A 24045-nucleotide genomic window follows, 5' to 3' on the forward strand; every position below is an offset into this window, starting at 1 on the left:
AGCACAACTCTCAGTTCAGGAAACATACCACACATGAAATGTTCTGTTTTGGTTTTGTTTTGTTTTTTTTTTTTTTTTACCAGGGCCATGTTGTCTTATAATATGGTGTGAAGTAAGGTTCACTTTGATGCCCTGGTAGGAAGGGCTTACTTAATACAAAAGATTCTGAAGGTTAGGAGATGACTAATTAAATGACTGCCTGTTTGCTGGGTGGATTTTGAATTCAGTCATGGCAGACAATGAAAGATGAAGTCTTTCGTGTTAATCCTATTCTCTGTAAAGAATAGATTTGCCAACATAAAGGAGAAAGGGGTGGGGAGAAAGGGAGAATGTATTTGCAATTAGCTGGAGAAAGCTGTTCAGTCCTGGCAATAAGAAACATTACAAATAAGTCAGGGCACATTGGAAAGGAAGGGTTGTCCCTTGATAACAGGTACATTTAATTTACTTCTGCACTATTCTACCTATATTCCCAATATACTATATTTCTCAATATTTTCCATAGGAAAAAAGTAAGGAATTAATATTGTGAGATAAATGATTCTAATTAAAACTTATTTTGATTGAATACCTGCTTTAAATATTTGGAACTTAATAAAGCCAAGTGTATTTTTCCTTCCAGAGATTTGTCAGGTGGTTTTCTCCCAAGTAGGTTTTTAATATAAAATTAAGCCCCACTGTTCTAACAGCTGCTCAGTTATATACAACCAAGTTTTACATAGCAGATAAGAGGAGTTTCTGCTTCATAGCTCTAAGATAAACAATAGTGTTCAAGCTGGTTGGATTCATCTTTCTGTGTGTGTGTTTATGTATTTTCAAAAAGTCATTTTCTTCCCATGGACTACAGCCATAGAGTTATGGGTCTTTTTGCTGGTGTTTTTAGTGCTACTGGTGAAAACAATGGTTCAAGAACTAACGTGAATGGTCTTATTCTTAATTCTGTCAGAAAAAAAAAGACAAAGTCAATTACTATCCAGAATGGGCACGTACAGTTTTAATTCCAGTTGGGGGAAAAGTTCTAAATTGCATGTACTTCAAAAATCACCAGTGTCATTATGGGAGAATTTAAATATTTAAGTCAGTATGAATGTTAAGTTCTATACTTTTTAAATGAGAAAGCAGTGACCAAACGTGAAGGGCCCCAAAGATTCATAAGCCTTCTTTCCTAGAACTTTGCCAATATTCATAATTATTATGACTCTTCACAACCACTTAGCATTGGCTTTTTATGGGGAAAGCATGTCTGCCAAGTGGGAGACCAAAACTAACAGAGGAGAAGTTATTCCCCTGCCTTAAGGGCTGCTGATAAAATTAAAAGGGGAAAAAACCCCAACAACCCCCCACACAATACTTAATAGTGTCCCCTGCAAAATCATGCACCTCCATCATTCTCCACTGTTGCCACACACAGGAAAACATCATGAGTCTTGATTTGATAAAGATGTTTCCCTGTGAGGGGAAAAGCCTGATATTCACCACTAGATGTTTCTCTTCTTAGACCCTTAAAGGAAGAGAGGCTTCCCTCCTTCAAATGTCAAAATAGGCTAAGGGACAGCTAGTAGCACTCATGTAACAAAGAGAAGTGGGGCTCTTTTAGCAGGGAAGAGACTGAAGGGAGGATGAGGTGGGTCTTAGGGCCACCACCCAGGACTCAATTTGGTAGGCTGGTGAGACAATTTCAATCTGAATTTCTCTCAGCTTATAAAAATACAGAGCTAGTAAGTAGAGACCCTTCAATGGGGTCTAGAAACCTATTAAATGTTGTTTCAGGGCATATTACTATAAGGTTAACTAAAAACAAGGTGCTCCAAGGAAGACTTTCTTTTTCCTGAAAACTTTGGAAAACAGATTTTGATACTACTTCCATTTAAATATAATAAAATATAAAAGAACTAATTGGGGTCTGGGGCATAGGACAAAACTCACTACCAATGCAGGAATGAGTAGGAGTAGCCTTGAGGAACATACTTTGCCTAAATGGAGGAAAAATCAGCATACTCCTCATTCAATCAAATATACCACTGATCTTTACAAATAAAAACAACAATAATATTAATAAAAAAAACCCACCACAACTCCAACCTGCAACTCTCTGCCAAATCAGTAAATCCTTCTTAGTCACTTTGAATAAAATGACATGGCTATTACAGCCATGAAGAGAAATCTGGTCCAAGTAACGGACCAAGAAATGCGATTCCTCCCCAACCCCCAAAACCTCAGATCATTTATGAACAATTACTGTGTCCAGCCTTTGGGGATAACCTCTTTGGCTCATGGCTTTGGTGCTGGCTTTTAATAGAGTCGAAACCCCTACCTTACTCCTCAAACCACATGAAACAAAATGAGAATATGCCTGTGGGTTACATCTGGACCAGACCTGAAATGTGTATGGATGTTGATGACAGGAAGTAGTACAGAAAACAAGAAAGCTTGCTCCTTCCCTAAAGGTGCTCAGAAAAAAATGTAATAAGGGAAACAAGACAGACCTATCCTAAAAGAGTGAGATTGCCTAGATACTAGTGGGGTCTTTGTGGGTACCCACACCCTGAGATAGAAAACAGATGGCTAATTAAGTAATCGAATCTAATATAAGAGGCAAAGCCGCAGTACTGAGTGTGCCTGAACTGTTAACTCAATGGACCAATGAAACTGCTTCTTGGCCCAAGATAACGGCTGCACCTATCCAAACGGACATTTGCCACCACTATTAAAGAGTAACAGACCGAGTTCAGTCACTAGGAGGCTGGGGGTTTATGGAGTGATCTTTGCCTACAGAAAACTGGGTCAGAGGAAAATATGAAGAGCAGCTGCTCTGTACCGAAACAGTTCCATGAGACTCTGATCCTTCCTGTGTGTGTGTGTTTTCATGAACTGTGGGGAAAATGATTTTGAATGATTTGAATGCAGCGCTCTGAACACAAACTCAGAGGTTCCAGTTGTGACAACATAGAAAGCAGGTGACAAGTTCAACTGAAATGTGACTTACATGTTAGGATGGGTGAAAAATGAAGGGGAGAAGATGCACTCAGAGAGAAAGCAGGGACAATACAGGAGCAATAAAGACATTCAGTCAAGTGGCTTCTGATCATTTCAAAGTACAGCACATCATGCAGTACAGATTTTACAATTGTACATACTTTTTACATGGATATAGAAATATTTAAGTTAAAATTAATCTCTTTACTGATATACTCAAATTTTAAATCCTGAGAAGAAAAAGGAAAAATAAATCATGGCTGTGTGTGGGCCAGATCCCCCTCCCTCAGTACCCCCCCACACCACATACCACAGTCTACCAAAGTCCAAGAGACAGGGATTACATGCTGGGAGTGTTAATCATGGAAATGGGATTTCCTTTTCCTTTCTGCTTGAGAGAGACATTAGGAAACACTTTCTAAAGCTCGATTATACCAGATAATAGCTACATAAAAATGTGAAAGTGTCCAGTATCAATAACCTGCATGAAGGAAGTACTTCTGTCAAAGATTCAGGATCAGGTGCAACCCAGTGACAATGAATAGGCTGAACACTTAGAAAAATATATAAATGCCTGGTCACTTTGCATTTAGTACCAGCCCACATCATACAGAGTTACACAAACAGCTGTGGTGGCTTTGCTCTTTGTTTTTGTAAAAGCTCAGTCTCCATTCCAAAAATTACCCGAGGTGTGTGAATGATGTCCCTTTACCACGGCCACCCCACTGCAAATGAGCACTTCTGTTATAGTGTAAGAGAGATGCAAACACCGGGATGGGGGAATCATGAAACCCACAAATCTACTTTTTTTGCATGACCCGTCCCCAGCTCCCATCCAGGGTGAAATCAGGGGTCCTCATGTTTTGCCTTGTGTCCACACCAGACTCCAGCCCAAGCTGCCAATCCCCGCACTGTCCAGCTCCATGGAACTTTCAACAGGTTGCAATCTTGTGGACATTTTGCAAACAAGTCAGCAGTCGGTGGTAAGGATTTCCTGGAGATGCTACCACCTCAAACACAGACTGAAAGGCCCTGCGATCTAGCTCCTCATCTATTTGGTGTCTGTAAAAGTCTATGGCCACCAGACAGAAAAGATTAATGTCCACTTGTTCCGACTTCCCCATCCTGCTGATGATGTGTGGAAGGCTGGGAAAGGAGTTAAGGCCATATTATTGGGAAAAAAAGAAAAACAAGGCTAAGGTTTAAAGTGTAGCATTCTCCACCCACTGGGATTCTTTTCTAACCCTAAGAGGCTAAAAATGGGATTCCCTCAGGTAGTAGATTCTGCAGAGAAATGTCAGCTAATCGATGAAAGGAAAAAACATATTCCATGAAGAAAATTCAATGAAGACATTTGTCTTCAGAAGCCAAAAAGTTCAACCCAAGCTAAGCTGAAAAATCGAAATCTCTTTCCTCATAAAAGAAACTCAGTGCCCTTTGAACCCTCTCGGTGACTCCTATAATTAGCGGCCAAGAGGGCACGAGAAGACAGGGCCTCTGAGGGAGCCAGCAAAGGAAATGGGAGCCCGAGATAAGCCGGGACAAGTTCCCACTGGGAGATGACTTACCAAAGCCTGTCTTCCCTCCGCAGAGCTTCCTCTCGGTACTCTGACTTTTTCCGTGTGTAATGTGTGCTGGGCAGTGCCATGGCCTCACTCCGTTGGCTACTCCAGTGGCTCTGGGTGATGTCACCCTGTCATCGCTAGAGCAGCTGAACTACTTTAAGGCTATTGTGGTTTGTCTGAGGGGGAAGGTTGCCAGAAGTACGACTTTGGCTTTTAGGGTGGGAATTCCAGCAAATACTCTTTTCTTGGCATCTTGGCCAAGAGAACGGAATGGGGCACATTGACAACAAAAATAATGAAAAGCAGCATCAGTTTTAAAAAACCACTATCCTAAGCATTGAAAATGTCTTCAGAGACTAGATCCTTAAAACCTGCTTCAAAATTGGTATTCCTTTCAATAAAACAATCCTAAGTGCTCTTTCCTCACATTTATCTTATTAACAAAAAACAACAAGAGGCCAACATCTTCAAAATGAATGCAGGTTTCCCTTCGGCCTGGGGGGGGGGGGAGGGTGGAGAGGGGGAGATTAAACTCTGATGATCCAGTCCTCTGAAAACCCGCCCTTGGAAAAAACCCAAGAATGTGGAAACGATGTGTATTTCAGGTTCTGGAGTACTAATGCAGGACAAGAAACAGGACAAACAAGTGTGGAAGTTAATGACATGATATAGAGACCAAGCAGAGGATACATTGCTGAAACCCACTGACTAGTGGATGCACTGACGAAAAAACAGGAGAGACTCCACATAGCCATTGCAACGGGGGTCCTCTGAGTGAAGTTTGAGAGAGAGAGCATCACCCAATCTCGGACCATAGATGATTGTCCTGTGGTATGCAACGTCTGAAACACCTGAAAAACAATGCATCCAATATGTTTCAGTGGGAAACTGAAGTCTTTACAACAAAGGAAGAGAGAACAGTTAAAAAGATAACTGTTGAAATAGACCCAAGCTTTTGAAAAAGGCCTATTAGGATTAGGTACACAATATACAGGAAAAATGAGCACAGTAATCTACTGTTGGATAAACCCAAAGATTCTAGCTATTGGGGCAAGAAGTCACTATTTGACAAAACCTGTTGGAAAAACTGGAAAGGAGTCTGATAGAAACCAGGCAAAGACCAATATCTAACATCATATATCAAAATAAGATCAAATGATTTAGACATAAAATAAATGACATGAAAACAAAACTGAATTAAAGAAAAAGGTCTGCTAGAATGGAATCTTGCTAAATTGCTAAGTCTAATGGGTCAAATTAACTTAATATCATTTCAGTAATTCCAGAATACATAGTTTAATTAACGTGGAGGGGTTCTCCTCTACTGATCCAGACCACAGCCCTTTCCATATTCAAGCATTTCTAGGGCTAAAGAATTCATTCCTCAGTGGCCAACTCTCTAATGATGAACCCCTGTACATTTAGCTAGGTTGACCTTTTAAGAAAGACATATCATGAAACCTGTTCTTAAAGTTTTTCTGGCTTGGCAGTAGTACTGCCAGAGTTTGTACTCCACTGGCTTAGCCTTTGAGAACTCCAGGCCACCATCGCATAATGATACATTGGAGAGAGCCATCAGGATTTATTCCACATGAATGGAAAACAGGCTAAAATATGGAAACAGGTTTCTAGCAAATTTACCAGGATAATATTAAGTACTTATATCTCAAAACTATTTTTCAAAATAACCTAAATTTTGTGCTTGTGAAAACCAACTAAGAACACACTACCTTATATACAACAGTTGCCATGAATTGTGGATATGGTTGCTGGTTCGATAGAAATTCTCCAATAACTTTGTTCATTACATCCTGGGGAGGGAAAAAATCATCTAGAAACTGAGGAAGGATCCGTGCCACCACTCTGGCTTCACAGGGAAATCCCTTCCTGATCCTGAGTGAAGGAAGAGAAGAGATGTCAGAATTGTTGAGAGGAAATGAAGATTTAATTCATGAATCAGGAGACCGATCTTTGGAATACGGCATACTCCTGCTCCTAACTCTTACTTCATCTGGCAGCACCTGACTCTGAATTGGCCTCATGACTTTGAGAGTGCCCTTCACCTTCAGGGCCTGTGAGCTGCACAGCTCCCACATGCAAGTTCATAATCTCAGAAAATCTTTTTTTTTTGGAGGCGGAAATGGTCTGAGAGAAAAAGACCAAGTGGCATTATTCCAGCTTCTCCCTCCAGCTTTGGTAGGACTGTAGCTGAACTGCCCAACAAAGGCAGTTACCTGCTTTAGCAATCCAAACATCCTGATGGCCAGTCTCAGTAAATTCTTCCACAGTTTTCCAGTATGTTTGAAAAGTAGTCCTAATATCTAATCTATATCTCATGCATACCTTCTACTCCCACTCTAGACAGGCAGACAAAAAAAAACCCACCTGCTCAATGAGTACCCATTCCTTCATCTACCTGAAGATGTCCAGAGAATTTAACTTTGCTTTTGCTATGAGGCTGAAAAAAATGTCCACCATGAAGGTGGCTATGGGACACATTTCCACATGTGGATGATTCAGGGATTAAATACACACACACACACACACACACACACAAACACAGAGTGATCTGCTAATGCATTTCCTAAATTATGTTCTATAGAACCCTGATGTTTTGTGTGATGTGTCTAGGAATTACATGAAAAAATGCTAGTGCCAGTAATCTTTTTCCCTCTAAAATATTAACTCTGAAATTACTTATAAATCAATACTCTATGCAACAACTTTCTTCAAAGAAAATAGGCTTAATTTCCTGTTTTACTCCAAAAGTCTGGGGGTCTTCGTACTCAAAAAGCCCTGAGCCAGCAAGTATAAGCCTCCTCAGCGTATTTCATACACCCAAAGTGTTCCAGGGTGACTACTCTGGAAAGACTGTAGACTACTGAAAGTCTATTCACTTCCCTCTATGTCTTTGGGAAGGTCAACAATGTAATTTTCCATTTTTTTGTTTGGCAGAATATTGAGCTGAAAAAAGTTAAATAAATATCAAGCAATCATCACAAATATGGTAATGTCTTCCTAAATGTACGCTTCTAAATTAACATAAAATCATAGAACTCAGGAACCAGAAGGAATATTAAGATCATCTATTCCAACTCCTTTGTTTCAGTGATGATGAACCTGAGGCCCAGAGACAGGAAGGGCCCCAAAATCACACAGTGAATTATTTGGGACAGAGCTGGGACCAGTATTTATGTTTCCTAATTCCCAGATACTAATTCCATCACTTTCTGTTTACTGACACCAAAAACACTGGCTAAAGCCATATCTGGAGATTTGTCCTAGGCAAAGGACATCAAGGCGCTAACAGTCCTCACTGGTGAATAATGTATCTTGTCCCAAGGAAGACAAAGCAACAAACATACAAACAGGGATTATCCATCATTCTCTTGCCCCAGCTACTACACCCTCATCTTTCTGGTAAAAAAAGACAGATTCAGAATTAGGCCCTAACACACCCCGGTGCATTCCTTGACTGCTCCCTCACACCTAGACTTTTATAAATGCTTATAAAGCTTTATCTTTCAAGGCTTTACAACCTCAGGGGGTCCACAGGAGTAGAGCTAAGGAATGAGCAGAAGAGAGCAGTTCAAAGAAGATAATGGATATTTCAAACAGAATGACGTCTTCCAGGAGGTTCAATTTCCCCAGCAAACTTCAAGTTATTTGTTTAATGTTGTCAATAGAAATGTCCTGTACTGAGCTGGTTACTTACCTAGACAATATTCTGATTTGTCTCCATATGACCAGAACACACCTGGACAGTGTGAACAATCCTACAGTACCTTGAAGAACACCAGGTTTCCATCAACTCTGAAAAATCTGTCTTCAATAAAGCAACTATTGAATTTGTAGGGTCACTTATCTCTTCCAAAGTAGTGTAAAGAGTAGTAGATCTGGAGTCTTTGGAGTCAAGAGTACTTGAGCTAAAATTCTACCTCTGCCAATTAGTACCTGTGTAACCCTGGAACTGTTTCCTTATCTGTACAAAAACGGGGCTACGCTAGGTGATCTCCAAGGACTCAGTCCATCTCTAAATGGGACAATACTGGACGGTGCTCAATGAAGGGCGATGGTGACCTGAAAGAGTTAATGGAGGTCATAGCACCAGCACACTGAGGTCATTTAGGAGAAAATCTCTAAAGCCAAGAATGATAACTCAAGTGTACACAAGTACCATCACCACCATTACCACCATCTAATGAAGACTTCTGCAGACCTTTCCAATAACAGCTTAAATTGCTAGAGCACTTTAGAGTTTACAAAGAGCTTTTTTCACAAGAACCCTTGGAAGCGCCTAGTACAAGTGTTATTATGCCCACCAGAGCGATGAGGAAACTGAGTCAGAAAGCTTCCATGAAGTAGCTTGCCCAAGGTCAAATGGCCAATAAACACTGGAGGTAGAATGTGAATGAACCCTGGTCTTCTGATTCTCCACCCAGCACACATCCCATGACATAAAGAATGCCACCTTCTCATTCTCCTCAAAAGCTCATTTAGAAGATGTACAACAATTAGAGGAAAAAAAAACAAAACATGGTTTGGATCCTCGGCTGCTGATGCAGTGCGGTTTCTCCTCTCAGGAAATACAGAAATATTTAACCAACATTTTTATTATTGGAAAGAGTTCCAGTACAATGTATTCTCTATGAATTTCAGCATGGTGTCACTTTAGGATGCTACCCAATTATAGGGTACAAACTCTCTCATTATGAATGATGCAACGATCATTCAGCATCACCCTACAACCAATTTAAGACACTAGTCATAAAGCTTGATTTGTTGAAACCTTGACGGGTGGGGATTTCCTCCTGTGAACTGCCCCTAGAGCTGGCCTGTCAAGCAAGAGTTCTAAGACAGAGGAAGTTCACAGTGGGTGGCCGTGAAAACATTAGCGACTAATCAGGATACAAATGGGAAATATTAGCATTAACTAGAAGAATAAATATATTCAAATGCCATTGTTCCTTAGCTAAACTGACGGTGTCTTTAAAGGGAAAACTTCAAATTATAATGGCTTACCTATCAAAGAGAACAGATACCCGCTCCATTGCAACAATAACAGACTCACTGTCTGGGGCAGTGGGGTTGGGGTCTGAGGTTCTGCCAGGGCTGATTTTCTCCTTTCCTGGAACAAGATCATTCAAGATTAAGCTTAATTAGGAAGAAAAACCAAATAAGCTTGCCTATAGGACCTTCTTCATAGCAAGTACTCAATCAAAACTTGTTAAATGAATTCAGATCAAGTGACAGAGAATGTGAAAAACTTCACATTTAAACTAATACATTTGGGGCAACTCCAATGTTTAAATGCATTCTTTTATTTGCTACTCACAACAAGAGACAAGTACAGAAGGCAGGATTTTTCCTTTTTCACAAAAGAAAGAACTAGAGCCTGAAGAACTCAGCTAGGGAGTAGCAGTGCTAAGACTTAAACTGAGGTTACAAGACCCAAGAATTTTAGCATTTCAAGTTCTCTGGCTCCAAGGCCAGCATTCTTTCTTCTAATCGATGTGGAACTACAATGAGGAACAATGCCCTCCCGGAATAACACAGAAGGCTCTTACGTTCTCATAGTTTTCCTCAACTTCTGCTGTTTATGAGAAAAAGGGATAGTAAGTACCTTTTTATGAACATAAGGAATGAAATGGCAATGAATTTGTCTTCATTCTGGGTCACTGGGAAGAAAAGTAATTATATGTTTCAAGATTTATTTTTCCTTTTTCCAAACTGGATTGAAAAAAGAGAGACACTTAGTTCATCAATGATGAAGAGGAAAGTATCATGTTAATAGCCTAGCAACAGTCACAAGAATTTCTGGTTGGCTCAGACTGCAGAACTAAAAAACAAATAAGCTTCTATGAACCAGCTTGGTCTAGAGGTCTTAGGTAGACCAATAACAGTTGGGGAAGGGAGGATGAGAATTTTGAGGTAAAGGATGTTATTCTCTCTGAGATCAGAAGGGTTGATATACCATAGTATGGAGTTTAGTCCTAGGAAAGCACCAGCCCAGGCAGGCCTTAGGAAACATTAGCTAAAAAGTAGCTTAGGAAGGTTAAGTACCATCTTGTCTGTAATCATGTAGCTTTCTTTTATGTATACTTTCAGTTCCCTGAAACTTTATTCCTGATATTTATTATTACTCTTTTTCCTTGTAAACAAATCGAAGAAGTTTAACTAGATCCAAACAGCAAGTTAAGTTAGAAGCAGAAGGGAGAAAGATAATCATTGATCATGTGTGGCAGGTCTCTGCATCCAGGAAGACAAAAAGGATTGGGGACCAAAAAAATCAGAAGTCAGGCATTCAGGTTGGAGTTTTAAAGATCAGTAAAGTTTAAAAAAGAGTAAAAAAAGAAAGCCCTTAAGTTCTGAACCAGAGCTTTGTGGGACACTTCTAAAAAGAAGCAAAGTTCCTAGAAAGCTGCTTAGTTCAGCAAGACCCAGGCTTCCTCCGAGGTCATTTCCTCTTACTTCAATAGACATTAATCACGTGAATTCATCATGAATTCCACACCTGTATACATGCAAGTTAACATCAAGCCCAAGGCTGCCATCGCTCGGTGAGGGCTGTGCACATTCACTCGGTCAACGCTGAGCTTAACTAAGGACTCTCCATCCAGCCTGGAGAGCTGCTCCGAAAGAAGAAGTCGTTCTAAGCCTCTCAGGACACAGTGATAAATAATGGCTGGAGTAGATTCTTCACTGGCAGAGAGCATCACCCCACACATCTGAAACAACAGGAAGAAAGGCTTTCAGGAAATTGTCAACACCCTCTCAACTTCGCTTCCTGTTAACGATTCTTTCCCAATTTGACAGGAACACACACAAAAAAATTCATACATGATATAACTAATAAAAACAGTTGATGGAAAAGAAGAAAATAAAAAGGTTATTCTATATATTGAATTTTCCTAAAAGAAGGTTCATCTTAAGGCTTTGGCTACCCAGTCTCAGCTCACCTGTATTACTGCAGCAGAAAACTCTGGGCCTACATCCAGGGGATAATTCTCCATAAGGTAGAAGGCAGCAGCACAGGTCACCAGGACATGCTGCTGGCTGTGCAGATTCACACAACTGCAAATACCAACCAGACAGGCAATTGTTACACTGGGGGGTGAGATCCAGTTTCTCTGACAACTCTCAGGATAAACATCTAAACACATGTACAATTCTAAAAGTGCCACTCTCATTCTGAATAACTGCAATTTTGACAGTCTCATCATAATGTGAGAAATAATTTTGAGTGGCATTACCAATAACAAAAGCGTGTCAAAGGATTTTACACATGCACAAACGCATCTGGGTACATATTTATATTTTATCATGATTTCTCTATTCAAGAACATTACATGGATTCTTTGTATTTTCTGCTGCATTGAGCCACAACTCCTCAATCTGGCATTGTCAATAAACAGGTCTTTGTCAAGGTCTTTCAGGCTGCCCACTTCCCTGGGGTTTCAAACCTTACCTCCCCAAAGCTGCCAACCCATAGCCTCTGGTCCAGTTAGCCTCACCTTCCCTGTTCCCTGAAACACCAAGCTTACTCCTTTTTCTGAGGCTCAAGCGATGTGATTTTCTTTGCCTGGAGTCTTCTCTTTTCCTGTCTGTGGCCCATAAATAGCCTTCAGGGCATCATAAAAGTGCTTTGGATTGTTACCATGAGCATAAAAATGAGTTTAATTTGCCTTCTTACTGAGCCAAGAATACTGTATCTCTTTAAGCTTCCCTTGTTCTTTAATTTTGATGGAGTTAAATGCTGCCTTCTTAGATGGATGAACAATCCTGCTGGTAAACCCTGTGGAGTTCTCATTTTTCACTTAGCAGCTTCTGAATTTCCCCATAATTTTTGTCAAATCAATCTTGATATTTTGCAGGTGTTCTGACCAGATAAGTAAATGTAGTGCTGTACACCAAATCTCTGAAAGCTGCCCACTCCTTTTCTGCTCCACTGCTGCCAAACTGCGTGTGGCTCAGCTTTCCCTCCAAGTTAGCAATGAACTGTTCCTGCTCAGAGAAGCGCTATAATCTGTTGACATTAAGTCTTCCGGTAGTCTTCATGCTTTGGAGCCATCACTTTTGTTGAATGGGAATATTTAGCTTGGAGAGGATAAGTCTATGATCAGTGCAGCGCTCTCTGCCACACATCGCCTTTGTTACTCTCACATCCTGTCTGTCTTTTTTCCTTATAATGATATAGTCTACTAAATGCCAGCGTTTGCTACGAGGGTGCATTCACAAAGTTTTATTCTGTGTAGGTAAACGGAAGACAGTGTTGGTGATGAGGTCATGAGATGCACAAGTCTTCAGTAGTAAATGACCATTGCTGTTGCTGTTTCCAATTCCATTCTTCCCTAGGACTCGCTGCCATGTCTGGCGGTCTATACCTATTCCTGCATTAAAGTCACAGAGAATTATAAGCTGGTCCTCTTTCAGCACACTAATGATGAGAGTCTCCAGGTCTTCATAAACTTTTTCTTCAATCTCATCAGGGTTTATCGTGGTGGAAGCATGGCATGGAGCTTTCGTACAAGTGGCAAGCACATTGTCATGAGGCTGTTGTTCACTCCTTTTGGAAGGCATACAAACTTGTTACCTAGATTAGTTCTGATTGCAAAATCTATGCCAGCTTCACAGTGCTTTCCTTCACCGTGGCCACTCCAGAAAAATGTATCCAGATACATCTTTAGTAAGTTGGCCTTCTTTTGCCAGCCTTGTTTCACTTAGGGCTGCTATTTGGATGTGATACCTGCCAAGTTCTCTTGCAACAAGAGCTATTTCATGTTGTCCATAAAAGTGTGCATATTCCATGTACCAAGGGTGAGTGGAATCACCTTTGAAGAAGTTTTTGTACATTTTTTTGTGTTTTGACTTCAGGGTGGGATCCCTGTCTGCCAGAGTAAGCAGCCTAGGGTTGGCTAAGCAGACAACTTTTAGGGCATCTTTTCTAGGCCCTTCCTTACACCAGGAGGTGAGCAGTATGGTCCTTAAAAGGCTGCTCAGACATTCAGAGGACTGCTGAATCCCACTGCTGCTTCCAGTGAGAAGATGACCCTATGGCTTAGGCCACCTGTGTGCAGGGTTGTGACTGCAGCTTCCAATATATCCACACCTGCTGCTTCATCACTTGCCTGTTGCCAAGGACTTTGAGATAGGAAAAAATGGTAAAATGGTATGGGTGATGTCTTTTGATTTGTGCATAAATTTAAGTGAGTGTAAAGGCAATCAGTGCATGGGAAGATCTTCCCCGCCCATTTGAGTGGGCTTTGGGGGTGGGGCTCTCAGGGTCCTGGGGGGAGTGGCTAGGACTGAAGCCAATGGAAGCCTGTGGTGGGAGGAGCTTGCTGAATGGTTGGAGCAGAGCTAAGAGGCAGTTGGTGAGAGCAGTTAAGAGCTGAAGGAGAGAGGAATCAGTCAGCTAGCTGGAACACAGCTTGGAGACTGCAGTGGTGATGGTGGCAGGCCCTACAGAAAAGCAGGACTGACCCTCGTGGAGACTGGAGAGTGCTGAGCAGGGGCTTGAGGCCAGTGGGTGCTCTTCTTGCTGGAGGGCCCTGGCATTGGGAGGGGCACCAGTATGGCTTGGCTTGCTGCCATAATGTTTTTCTGTGGCCTCCTGGTCACTATTGTGAGATGGGAATACTGGTCTTGGAAGGTTCTTGCCAGGACGTTGAACTGGGGACACTGGTCCGTGGGCCTGCTGCTTTTGAGTTTCAATAAATGCTTTAACTCCTCTGCCTTCTACTTAGAGAATTTCTTATATCCTGCAATTCTGGACCATTGAGGCATATTCATGGTTATCTTTGAAGTCATGAACTCTGCCTTAATGATATAGTGAGGCAGAATTGCATAAAATCATCGGCCTCGCTCTCACTTCTAGAGCCACCACAGTCCAGTGACAAGATGAAGTCAAGAAGACTGGTGATGACTCAGGATGCAGTGGATGATGTTGGTGTCTTTGATGTCTAACTGACCTCTAAGAGCTCCACAGGGCCTGCTTCAGCTGCCTTCAAGCCACTGGAACAAACTGTTCTCATTTGCCCATTCCACCAGAGAAAATCTTCACATGCTTGGGGTAGACATCCCCTAACTTGGTGACAGATGTGAGGCCTGCTGGTTACCCTCAACATGGTTAGCCCATCTGCCCAGATGGTTTTCCAGGGTGCGGTCACTGCACACACTACAGCTTCTTGGAGCCACATGTGAGAGTTAAGTGAATCAGGTGGACACCAAAGGTAGAAAACAGCTCCCTACACTCCCTAACCCCCTGGTGACTTAAAATTAAATAACTACAGTGACAAAAGCTACACCCCAGAAGATGAGGTGAGCACAGGTCCTTGTTTTACTGATTTGGTTAGGCAAAGCTGGCGGCCATGTCTCTTAAGACTTTTGAAGTTTTTAATAATCTTCTTATCTTCTGGCTAGTATTACTTGTAGCTAAAATGCCAGATGTTTCCACGACCTTCACAGAGACCAAGCTACTCGGGTACAACTTGGCCAGCCGGAACCCTTTTTATAAGGCCAAAATGTTAACTGCAGCTACTCTTTTAAGCTGAGGACAATGGCAAAACAGTTAAACTTCCCCTTCTCTAAGGAGACAAAGTAACTAAACCATCAGAGAGAATAAATCTCATTTTTGCTAGAGGGAAAGCTATGATCAATTAAACAAAAAAGGTCTTAAGTATTTTGACCACAATGTGATGTCTGCACAGAGGATGGACAGGTGAACTTCAAAGTGACGAGGAAGGGATCAAGCTAGACGTGTGAGACCCCACCATTTTAAATCACACTTTACAGTCCCACAGGACCAGCTCTCTGTCACGGGGAGAGCAAGAATCATAATCCCAATTTTATGCCAAGATGCCAAGAGAGGCTTGCAAGAGAAATTCTTCTTCCTTGCTTTCGACCTGGATATCCCACTTCAAGCAATGTGAACTTCGAAATTCTGAAATGCTCTAGTTTATTCTACCTAATTCATTGGGAGGCAGTCTGGCAAAGTGGGAAGAGTTGAATTATGGCCCTGTCTAGTCTTCCTTCAACCTCTGATTCCTATATTTCTTCTCTTAAGAGTTATGAGTAAAATGCTTTATAAATTATACCGATACAAGTTATCAACCCTCCATTTAAAAACCACAGCATACTCTATAAACGAGCTTGGAATTAAAAAGGCATGTGTAACCTACTTCCCTACCAAAAATGTCTCCCACATCTAGAAGGAACCTGAATGGATTCCCTCCGGTAACTTACTGAGCAATTCCTCTGAGATTAGAAAGGAGGTAATCACTGATAATTGGAATGAGCTGCTTTGCTGTTTCATCAAGTAGGTCGCATTCCAGCACATAGAGGATGCCATGCAGTGCTCCAATCTTGCTTGGCAAATGGGTGCTTCGGAGTGTGGTCTCCAACAGCCTGCTCACTGGCTCAGCCACAGCTTTATCCTGGGGCACAGGAAAACAATGACAACAGAGAATGTCACACTGGATTGAGCCACCATTCTAAAGCCTCATATCAACTGTAGGGGAGATAAACACTATCTTATGTAAGTGATATGTGCCACCCATTTAATCTGGAATCTAGAAAGGGGAACTAACTATCAATTCATATCAAAATCAGAACTAAATGAACTTATCACCTCACAAGGTATCCCAAAATACTGCAACTAAAAAGCCAGACATAAATTAGCAAAACGTTTCTTCAATAAGGGCTTTCTTCCCTAACATCAAGAAATTCCTTCTAGATTAGAGGTTGCTAACCTGAGATCCATGAATTTGGGTTTTTAAAATTATCTTAATAACTATATTTTAGCATAATTGGTTTCTTTTGTAATCTTATATATTTTATTTTTTACATTTAAAGACATTATTATGAGAAGGGGACCATAGCCCTCACCAGACATTCAAGACGGTCTATGACACAAAAAAAGATTAGGAACCCTGGCTCTAGATATTCACAGAAAATACAAAACACCTCCAGATTCTATAGAGTCAAAATCAGCAATCTTTCTGACCATTCTGGAAAGCCTATGAATGATAATCCCTGTATGCAACAAATTTCTTCTTGTTTAATGAAAAATACTGATGGAAAAGGCCAGAGTGTCAGAATGTTTGAATTTACTGAATCTTTGGCCTTACTAATCCCAAGGATAAAGACAGTATTTTTTTTTTGTCCCTGTACTCCAACCCCCTGGTTCCTACCAGTCTTTGAAGAACTAACACCATTTTGAACAATAGGTATCCTTTTGTATGGTCCTTTTCAGCTCTAAATCTATGATCTTAAGATGTATCCCTCAATTGTGAAATGTTTATCCATAAAATTTTGTAAAATAAATACTGCACAAATGCAGGGTGCCAAAAAAAGCCTACAAATGATGTCTATCTCTAAGTAAGAATTTGTATATACATATATATGCAAAATCGGTGGTCAAGTGATGATAAATCATCTTGTTTTAAGATCCTTTTTGTCTGTATGTTTTTTTCCACTTATTGACAATGGTGTATTTGCCTAAGGGATATTTAGGCCTGGGCACAAAAAAGCAATGACAATTAAATTTAATCTGGCAGCTGAAAGTCTCTGCAAAAAAAAAAAAAAAAAAAAAGGCCTCCTTACTAGTCTTAGTTGTTTTTTAAATGGTTCATGGAAGACCCAGAGGGTGGCAACTTTGAGGAACTGTGGTCACAAAAGAAAAGCTATTACATTCATCTGTCTGTTCCCTAGATGACTTATAAAATCATTAGTGTGGCAATGTAACTACAAGCTATCCCAATCAAAAGATAAGTGAGATAATAAAAAAACTTCTCTCAAAAGTCTTGAGATATATGGATACTAATTCTGCATAATACAGTAAAGGGAAATGAAGACATTTTTGTATTTGATACAAAACTGGTTTTATATTTGATATGTTTCAGCCCCTTACAGAGAAAAGGAGGAAAGATACAAGCAAAAGGGTTTTCAACGTTACAGTAACAATCCACAAAACACCAACAATTTCTGTGGCTGTCATAAAACAAGTGGGATCCAGGAGAAATGTAAGTCATTAACAAAATAACACCATTAGTACCCTACCTTATTTAAAAATCCTATCTTTTGCAGAATTAGATTAGGGCTTTGAAGGGAGTAGAAAAATATTTGTTGAATGAATGGATGAATGAAAAATTTTATACCTCTAATAAATTATAAATCTCATCAAGGCAGGATATCAATTAATCAATAAACATTAATAAAGGATTGACTCTGTACAAAGCACTGTGATTCCTTGTACAAGGGAAGCCATAGGTTTAGCTGAGCCACAATCCACAACCTCAAGGAGCTAATAGTACTAGGAGGGGAAGAAGACACATAAAATGGTAATCACAACATGCAATATTCCAGAAGTTGTTACAACAAAAGTTTGAGGGAAAAGGTTATCACTAACCAAGGAGAAATCGGCGGAGACTTTCTAGAAGAAGGGGTATATCTGAGATGGCCTTTAAAGGATCAGCAGGCATTCACCAGACAAAAACAGGGACAGGAAGTGCTCCAAGCATCAGGAGCAGACTGAACAGTGGTGTCAGAGCACAATGCCTATTCTAGGGACAGAAAGTTGTCAAGTCTGGGTGCAAGACAATGTAAATGAAGAAGAGTAATGTGAGTTATAGCTGGAAAGGTGGCATTGTAGAGTTTGTGAAGGCACCTGAATGCTAGCTGAAAGGGGAGGAGTCTGAACTTTATACTTTGTAACCCCGGTGCCTAGTTCAGTTGCATAAATAAGCGAAAACACTTCTTGAACTCCGCAGGATGGCTTCAAACTAACTTTTCAGCCTTCTCTTACATAACTCTCTTCCACACAGCCTATGTGCCAAACCATCAGCCCCACTCCCTGCCCCTGGTACATCGCTTAAACTATCCCATTCCCATGGCTTACCTTCTCACTTCTTTCCCTTTTCCCTATCACTCTCTTTTTTTTTTTTTTTTAATTCTATCCATTGGCTTCAAAGTCTAGGTCCAACACCATCTCCATGAAGCCTTCCCAGATCCCTCTAGCTAGAAATATCTCATTTCTTTCTCAGACCTGGCACAGCACTCTTATCAGATTCACCTCGGTACTAGTTATTGTATACACAATAGTTTTTGGAATCTGGTTAGATACTGTATTCTCAGTTAGACTGTTTACTTCATGGGGGCAGAGACCACGTCTTCTTAATCTTTTTATCATTTCTAGGACCTAGATTGGTGTTCTGTACGTATGAGGCACTTAATAAAGGGTTAATGACTTAAGATTAAGAAGGACACCAACTACAAAGGTTTGAATACAGCTTAATCTCTATGCTGACGGCAGGGACTGGATTTATTTCATCCTTTTCCAGTAATAAGTAGGGCACCACATGTACATTTTTTATGTGTTCATTTAATAAATGTTTCATGAGGAGAAATATAGGCAAGAAAATGGATACAAATTGGAGCCTGAGCTAAACAAGAAGCAGAATTGGGAAAAGCTTCAAAGGAGGAACAGCGTGAATCTTATGACAAAGAGACACTGTAGCTTCTGGACTTGGAAAGCAGGAAGACAGGGAGCTAACACAGCCAGAGACTGGGATGTGGATATTCCAAAGAAGGAAGACTGCTGTCTGGGGGTGGCAATTGTAAAATACAAAAGGGGATCTGGATTACATCAGGGAAAGAAGTGGGGGATTCAGTGGGTCCTTTGAATCTTTAGGGCAGAAGATGAAGGAAAAAAAGAGTCATCATGGGGTTGCCAGTTAGAAGAATAATGACGTGTAGACAGTCATGATGTAGGGAGAAGAAAGGTATAGGAAATTCTGACCTCCCAAGGCTTACTAAAGACTTTAAATTAGATGAAGTATGAAGATGACTAGATGGTATCCAAGGTCCCTTTGAGCTCTAGCACTCCATAGCTCTATGAATACTGTCAAGGACACTTCTTCAAAGTATCTCAATGGCGGGGGGTCAGGGAGGAAGAAGAATAAAAAACTGAATTAGGAGTACTCCAGTGCTAGAGTAATCCTTGATTTTTTTTTGCCCACGAAGAGAGGATTCCTGCATTGGGTGAGACTGACAGACTAGATGTCCTCTGCATATCCCTTTCAGCTCAAAAGGTTAATAATTCTGTGAAGACTGGAGAAACAATAAAATTAACTGAACTCATTTAAGGGGCATTTGTTCAGCCAGATCACACTTCCTAACTAAGGGTAACACTAATCATTCTCACACTGAAGTCCTGAATTGTAAATAGCACAGTATTAGGTAGTAATGAGAGGATCCTGTCTCTAATTCAACTCATTCTCCCCTCCACCCCCACCCCTCATTTACTCCTCCTCCACTTCCCTAATACTGTTGATGACATCACAGCTTAAAACTTTAGGGACAGACTGGGCTCTTCTGTCTCCATCCTCCACATCTAACAAACTGATTAAAACACGAATTTCCTCAATTTTAGTCCTATCACCAAGTTCAGGCCCTACTTAATTACCTCTGGTCTGGATTACAACAGCCTCCTAACTTGTCTATCTCTTCTCCTTCACATGCTGCCTGAGTCATCTTCCTAATTCACAGCTCAGACCATGTCACTCCTCTATTCAAAAGCCTTGAGGGGCTCCCCAGTGCCTGCAGAACAAAGTACACTCCTTCACTCTTCAACTCTGCTTCTTCGACTCCTGATCCTGGCAACTGACTCAGCACTTTTCTGCCATTATCAAACTAAGAAAGTTACCAAAGTATCAGTAAATAAACTGAAGTTGTTTGATATTTTAAAAATTTTTTAAAAGGACCAGTCCCAGAAATACTCATATCTTACCATGCCCAGAACAGCGGCTGCTTTGCAAGTGGCTGGCACTAAATACTGAAGGAGAATTTCATCTTCAGAAGGATGCACCCTTCGAAGCTCAGTCAGTGTCAAGTACATCATCTCAAACTGATTCCTCTCCGTAAACAAGTCTGAGACTGCCAGGAGCTGGACACCAACAGATACCATTGCAAGAGAGAGGGACATTTAGGTTATCAGGGTCAAAACAAGAGCTAAAAACACTGCCAATGGGGACATTTGTTCAACTGTAACTGGTAACACAGAGGGAACAACAGAGGCTGAGGGGCTTTGGGGTTTTAGAAATGAAATAGAGATCTTTGAGACCAAACTGTTGTGATGTTTTTGCTGTTGCAAGGACCAGTAAGAAACAGAAGAAAGAAGGCTGGACTTGGAGTCAGGACTCCTGCCTGAAACCTGCCTTTGGCATTCTGAGTGATCTTGGACATGTCACTTCCTCTCTGAGCCTCAGTTTCTCCTCTGTAAAATCAGGCGATTGGGTTAAGCGATTTTCAAATTTCCTTTTAGCTCTAAATACTATACTCTGAAAAATGAGGATAATATGGGTACTATTTCACAAGTACTTTGTAAACTAAAATGTGCTGTGAAAATTATTACTGTCTTTCAAATTATCTAAGTTCATACTTCCTTGGCTGTTGATTGAAAGGTTAGAAAAATCTGTATTTTAGTTGTGGAAATACCACAAGAAGAAAGTTAGTTAGTCTACTATCTACCAGGTGCAGGAAATCTTCCCCATGTGGACAGAGGATCCACAGAAGGCTTCTAATAGATAACTACTCAAGATCAATCCAAAGCTCTTTTCCAGTGAATTTTTTTTCAATCTTTCTGATTCCACCAAGGAGAAAGTCTCAATTGTACTAATGATATTTAATATACTCATTTAGAAGAATTGTACTAATGGCGTATAATACTCTAATTGTAGTAATAGTATTTAGTAATTAGTAGGGCATAATTCTTTAAAATTCTTTAATTCTTTAAAAAGGAGAAGAGGGAAGCCAAGTAAAATTGGGAACAGGAGGCGACAAATATTTAAAACTATAGATTAAGAATTCTAAAATCAAGGCATTAGCATCGTTAATAGCAATACCTTTAATACTTTACAAGTTAGACAATGCTTTCACATGCTGGATTTCATGAGACCCACCTGATGGCCCTAGTGAGGGAGACTTGGCAGGGATTATCACTCTCTTCATTTAACCCATAAGAAAATGGAAGGTCAGCAGGGCTAATGACTTGGCCAGAGTCACAAAGTGAGGCGATCAAATACAGAAATGGAAGTCTAACCAGCCTTCTCACTCCTGATTCAGAGGTCTTTCCACCAAATGAAAAGACTGGGTCAGCTGCTCTTTTCTGTTTGGATTTGGTTGAGGCTGCAGGGCAGGCAGAAGAGGATGCCAGGGAGAATGTTAAGGAAAAGGGAACTTACAGATCTCACTACTTCACTGATCAGAATGACCGGGGTTCTTTTGGCTGAACTCGATGGGAGTATCCACTGACTGTACAATTCAAGCAAAAACTGCGAACAAGAATGTATATCAACTCCAGCCCGGTGTTTCCTGCAAAGAGTAAGAATCTAAGTATTCTCTCAAATTCTAAAATATGTTGCTAAGCTTTATTTTGGGAGTTTATTTTTTCCCCCAACAATGCACAAATGGATCTTCTGACAGTTTAAGAAAATTGATTAACAAAATAAAACTGTATTGGAAACCTGGAATTTATTGGCGATGTTGGGGGTGAAGAAGGGGCAGGAATGTCACCCTCATCTTCTTCATCTTCATCCCATTCTTCTTCTCTCAGAGGGGTGATGTTATTTCCCAGCCATACAGAGTGTATAGATACCTGAAAATACACAAAGCAACAACACGGAGAAATGTTTTGGTGTTTTTCCTCAGTACAAAAAAACCACGAAAAGCATTTAAGCAGAGCACTATTACACGCAGAGCACTTTGCTCAGCTCTGACAAAAACAAAATTTAGAAAAGATGCAGTCCCTACATCATAGACCCCTCAAGACCCTACAATCTAATAAGGAGAGATGACACCTAAACAGGTATTAAAATGCATGATTTTATTTGATAGATGTGATGGAGAATTGCAAAACAAAGTGAGATGTGGAGGGGCAGGAACAAGAAAGGCTTCATGGAGGAGGTAACATTTGGAGTAGGCTTTAAAAGATGGAGGATAGATGTGAGCAAAGAGGGAAAGAAAAAATGTTTTAGGCATAGAAAACACGAGCAAAATATCACTTTGGGGAATTAAAAAAAATTAAAAGCAGAGTATATTTTAGAAGATAATGACCTCAAGAATATGCTTTTTAACTGATTCGAAAAGGGCAGATTAGCTAAACCTCTATAGCAGGCATCTCGTGCAGTCCAGGGTAAAAGACAGAGATTGGTATTTTGCTCAAAATGACACATACTTTCTGCACAATTCTAGATCCTAGTTTTCAGAAATGTTCAAGTGGCGTCAAGGATGGAGAATATAGAGCAAGATTACCACTTGCAGGTCTCTCTGAATGGGCACTCTGTAAAACACTGCCTTTTTAAACTTCAACCTCATTCCTATTTTCACTCAGCTATAAGAAGCTACCATGAGGGGAGTTAGGGAAGAGAAGACACAGTTTTTTTAAAGTCCCATGCCCACCATTTGTATTAATGCCCAAGATCCTCATGAATTCTACTTTCCATCTAGTGATTTCCAGGGAGAAGTTAGTTGGCCAGAAGACAAACAAGAGGCTGAGGAATCCTGAAGATCCTAGTTCCAATTCCCAGGCTTTTACGCATATACAAGTGAAGAGGCACAAATACACTCTGTATCTTCAAAGAAATGGACTTCCACCTCCAGAATCATAACATATGTTCTTTTGGATTACTTGTACTCTAATATCTGTGTTAATTTGAAGTACTGAAGAGAATGGAAAAAGCAACTGGTATCTGCTTTGAATGCAGAAGCCAAGGGAGAGAATAAATTACAAAACGTAATCTCAAATGGAAAGAAATTCAGGTCACCTAATCTAACCACCTACCCCAATATAAGCAATGCTATAGTCATCCATCCTCTAGATGAATATTATCAGGAACAAAGGCCTCTCTAGTTAATTACAATGTAATAAAGCGTTAAATGTTAGAAAATTAGACCTCACATTAAGCAGAGATCTCTTTGTTCTTTCCTCAAGAGTTGGAAAGAAAAAATAAATCTAATTTTTCCTTCCACATAATACTAACAGCTGATTGTCAGGGAGGTGTTTGCTTGATGGCTATAGGGAGGAGGTGAAAGTGTCCAACCATCCCTGACAAGGTGGGGCAGTTCCTCCCTCAGAGGCCTCTCACTAGACAAAGATGATGTACCCTACCCACCACACCCCTGGACCATAGGGCTCCCAAAGGTCCTGGCTGGTGGATCAGGAAGTATAAGAGGGTGGCAGCCCAAAGCCATTTTTCCTCTCTCGTGCATCATCTTTGTTTCAGACCTGGTGCTGCTCCCATTTAGGATCACCATTTTTATGTTGACGTGGGCTCCCAGTGCTGGCTGCAGAGCTAAACCAGTCAAACTGGGTTTTACCAGCTCATAACTGACACTCAGCCCCAGAACCCATGAAAGAATCATTGAGCTAGTGATGTACTCAACAGGTGTCCCACTATATCGCCTTTGCCCTCTTCCATCCCTCAATGCCCTTGGGCCCATGTCTCTG

At 40.6% G+C, this 24045-nt stretch overlaps 1 protein-coding gene across 2 annotated transcripts in view; it reads right to left on the reverse strand.

The window, feature by feature from the left end:
* Positions 1-966: 966 nt before the first annotated feature.
* HTT (huntingtin) overlaps positions 967-24045 on the reverse strand; it is a 220064-nt gene continuing 196985 nt past the window's right edge. For both annotated transcript variants that reach the window (XM_036762807.1, XM_036762808.1), the window contains 10 exons: positions 22064-22194; positions 21782-21911; positions 20329-20484; positions 15786-15976; positions 11501-11615; positions 11056-11269; positions 9564-9669; positions 6272-6434; positions 5232-5392; positions 967-4122 (listed from right to left, as the gene is read on the reverse strand). In XM_036762807.1, the coding sequence (XP_036618702.1) occupies positions 3909-4122; positions 5232-5392; positions 6272-6434; positions 9564-9669; positions 11056-11269; positions 11501-11615; positions 15786-15976; positions 20329-20484; positions 21782-21911; positions 22064-22194 (1581 nt within the window). In that variant the 3' untranslated portion in view covers positions 967-3908. The remainder of the gene's footprint in view (positions 4123-5231; positions 5393-6271; positions 6435-9563; positions 9670-11055; positions 11270-11500; positions 11616-15785; positions 15977-20328; positions 20485-21781; positions 21912-22063; positions 22195-24045) is intronic.

This window comes from Trichosurus vulpecula, chromosome 6 (assembly GCF_011100635.1).
Source record: "Trichosurus vulpecula isolate mTriVul1 chromosome 6, mTriVul1.pri, whole genome shotgun sequence".
Lineage (NCBI taxonomy): Eukaryota > Metazoa > Chordata > Mammalia > Diprotodontia > Phalangeridae > Trichosurus > Trichosurus vulpecula.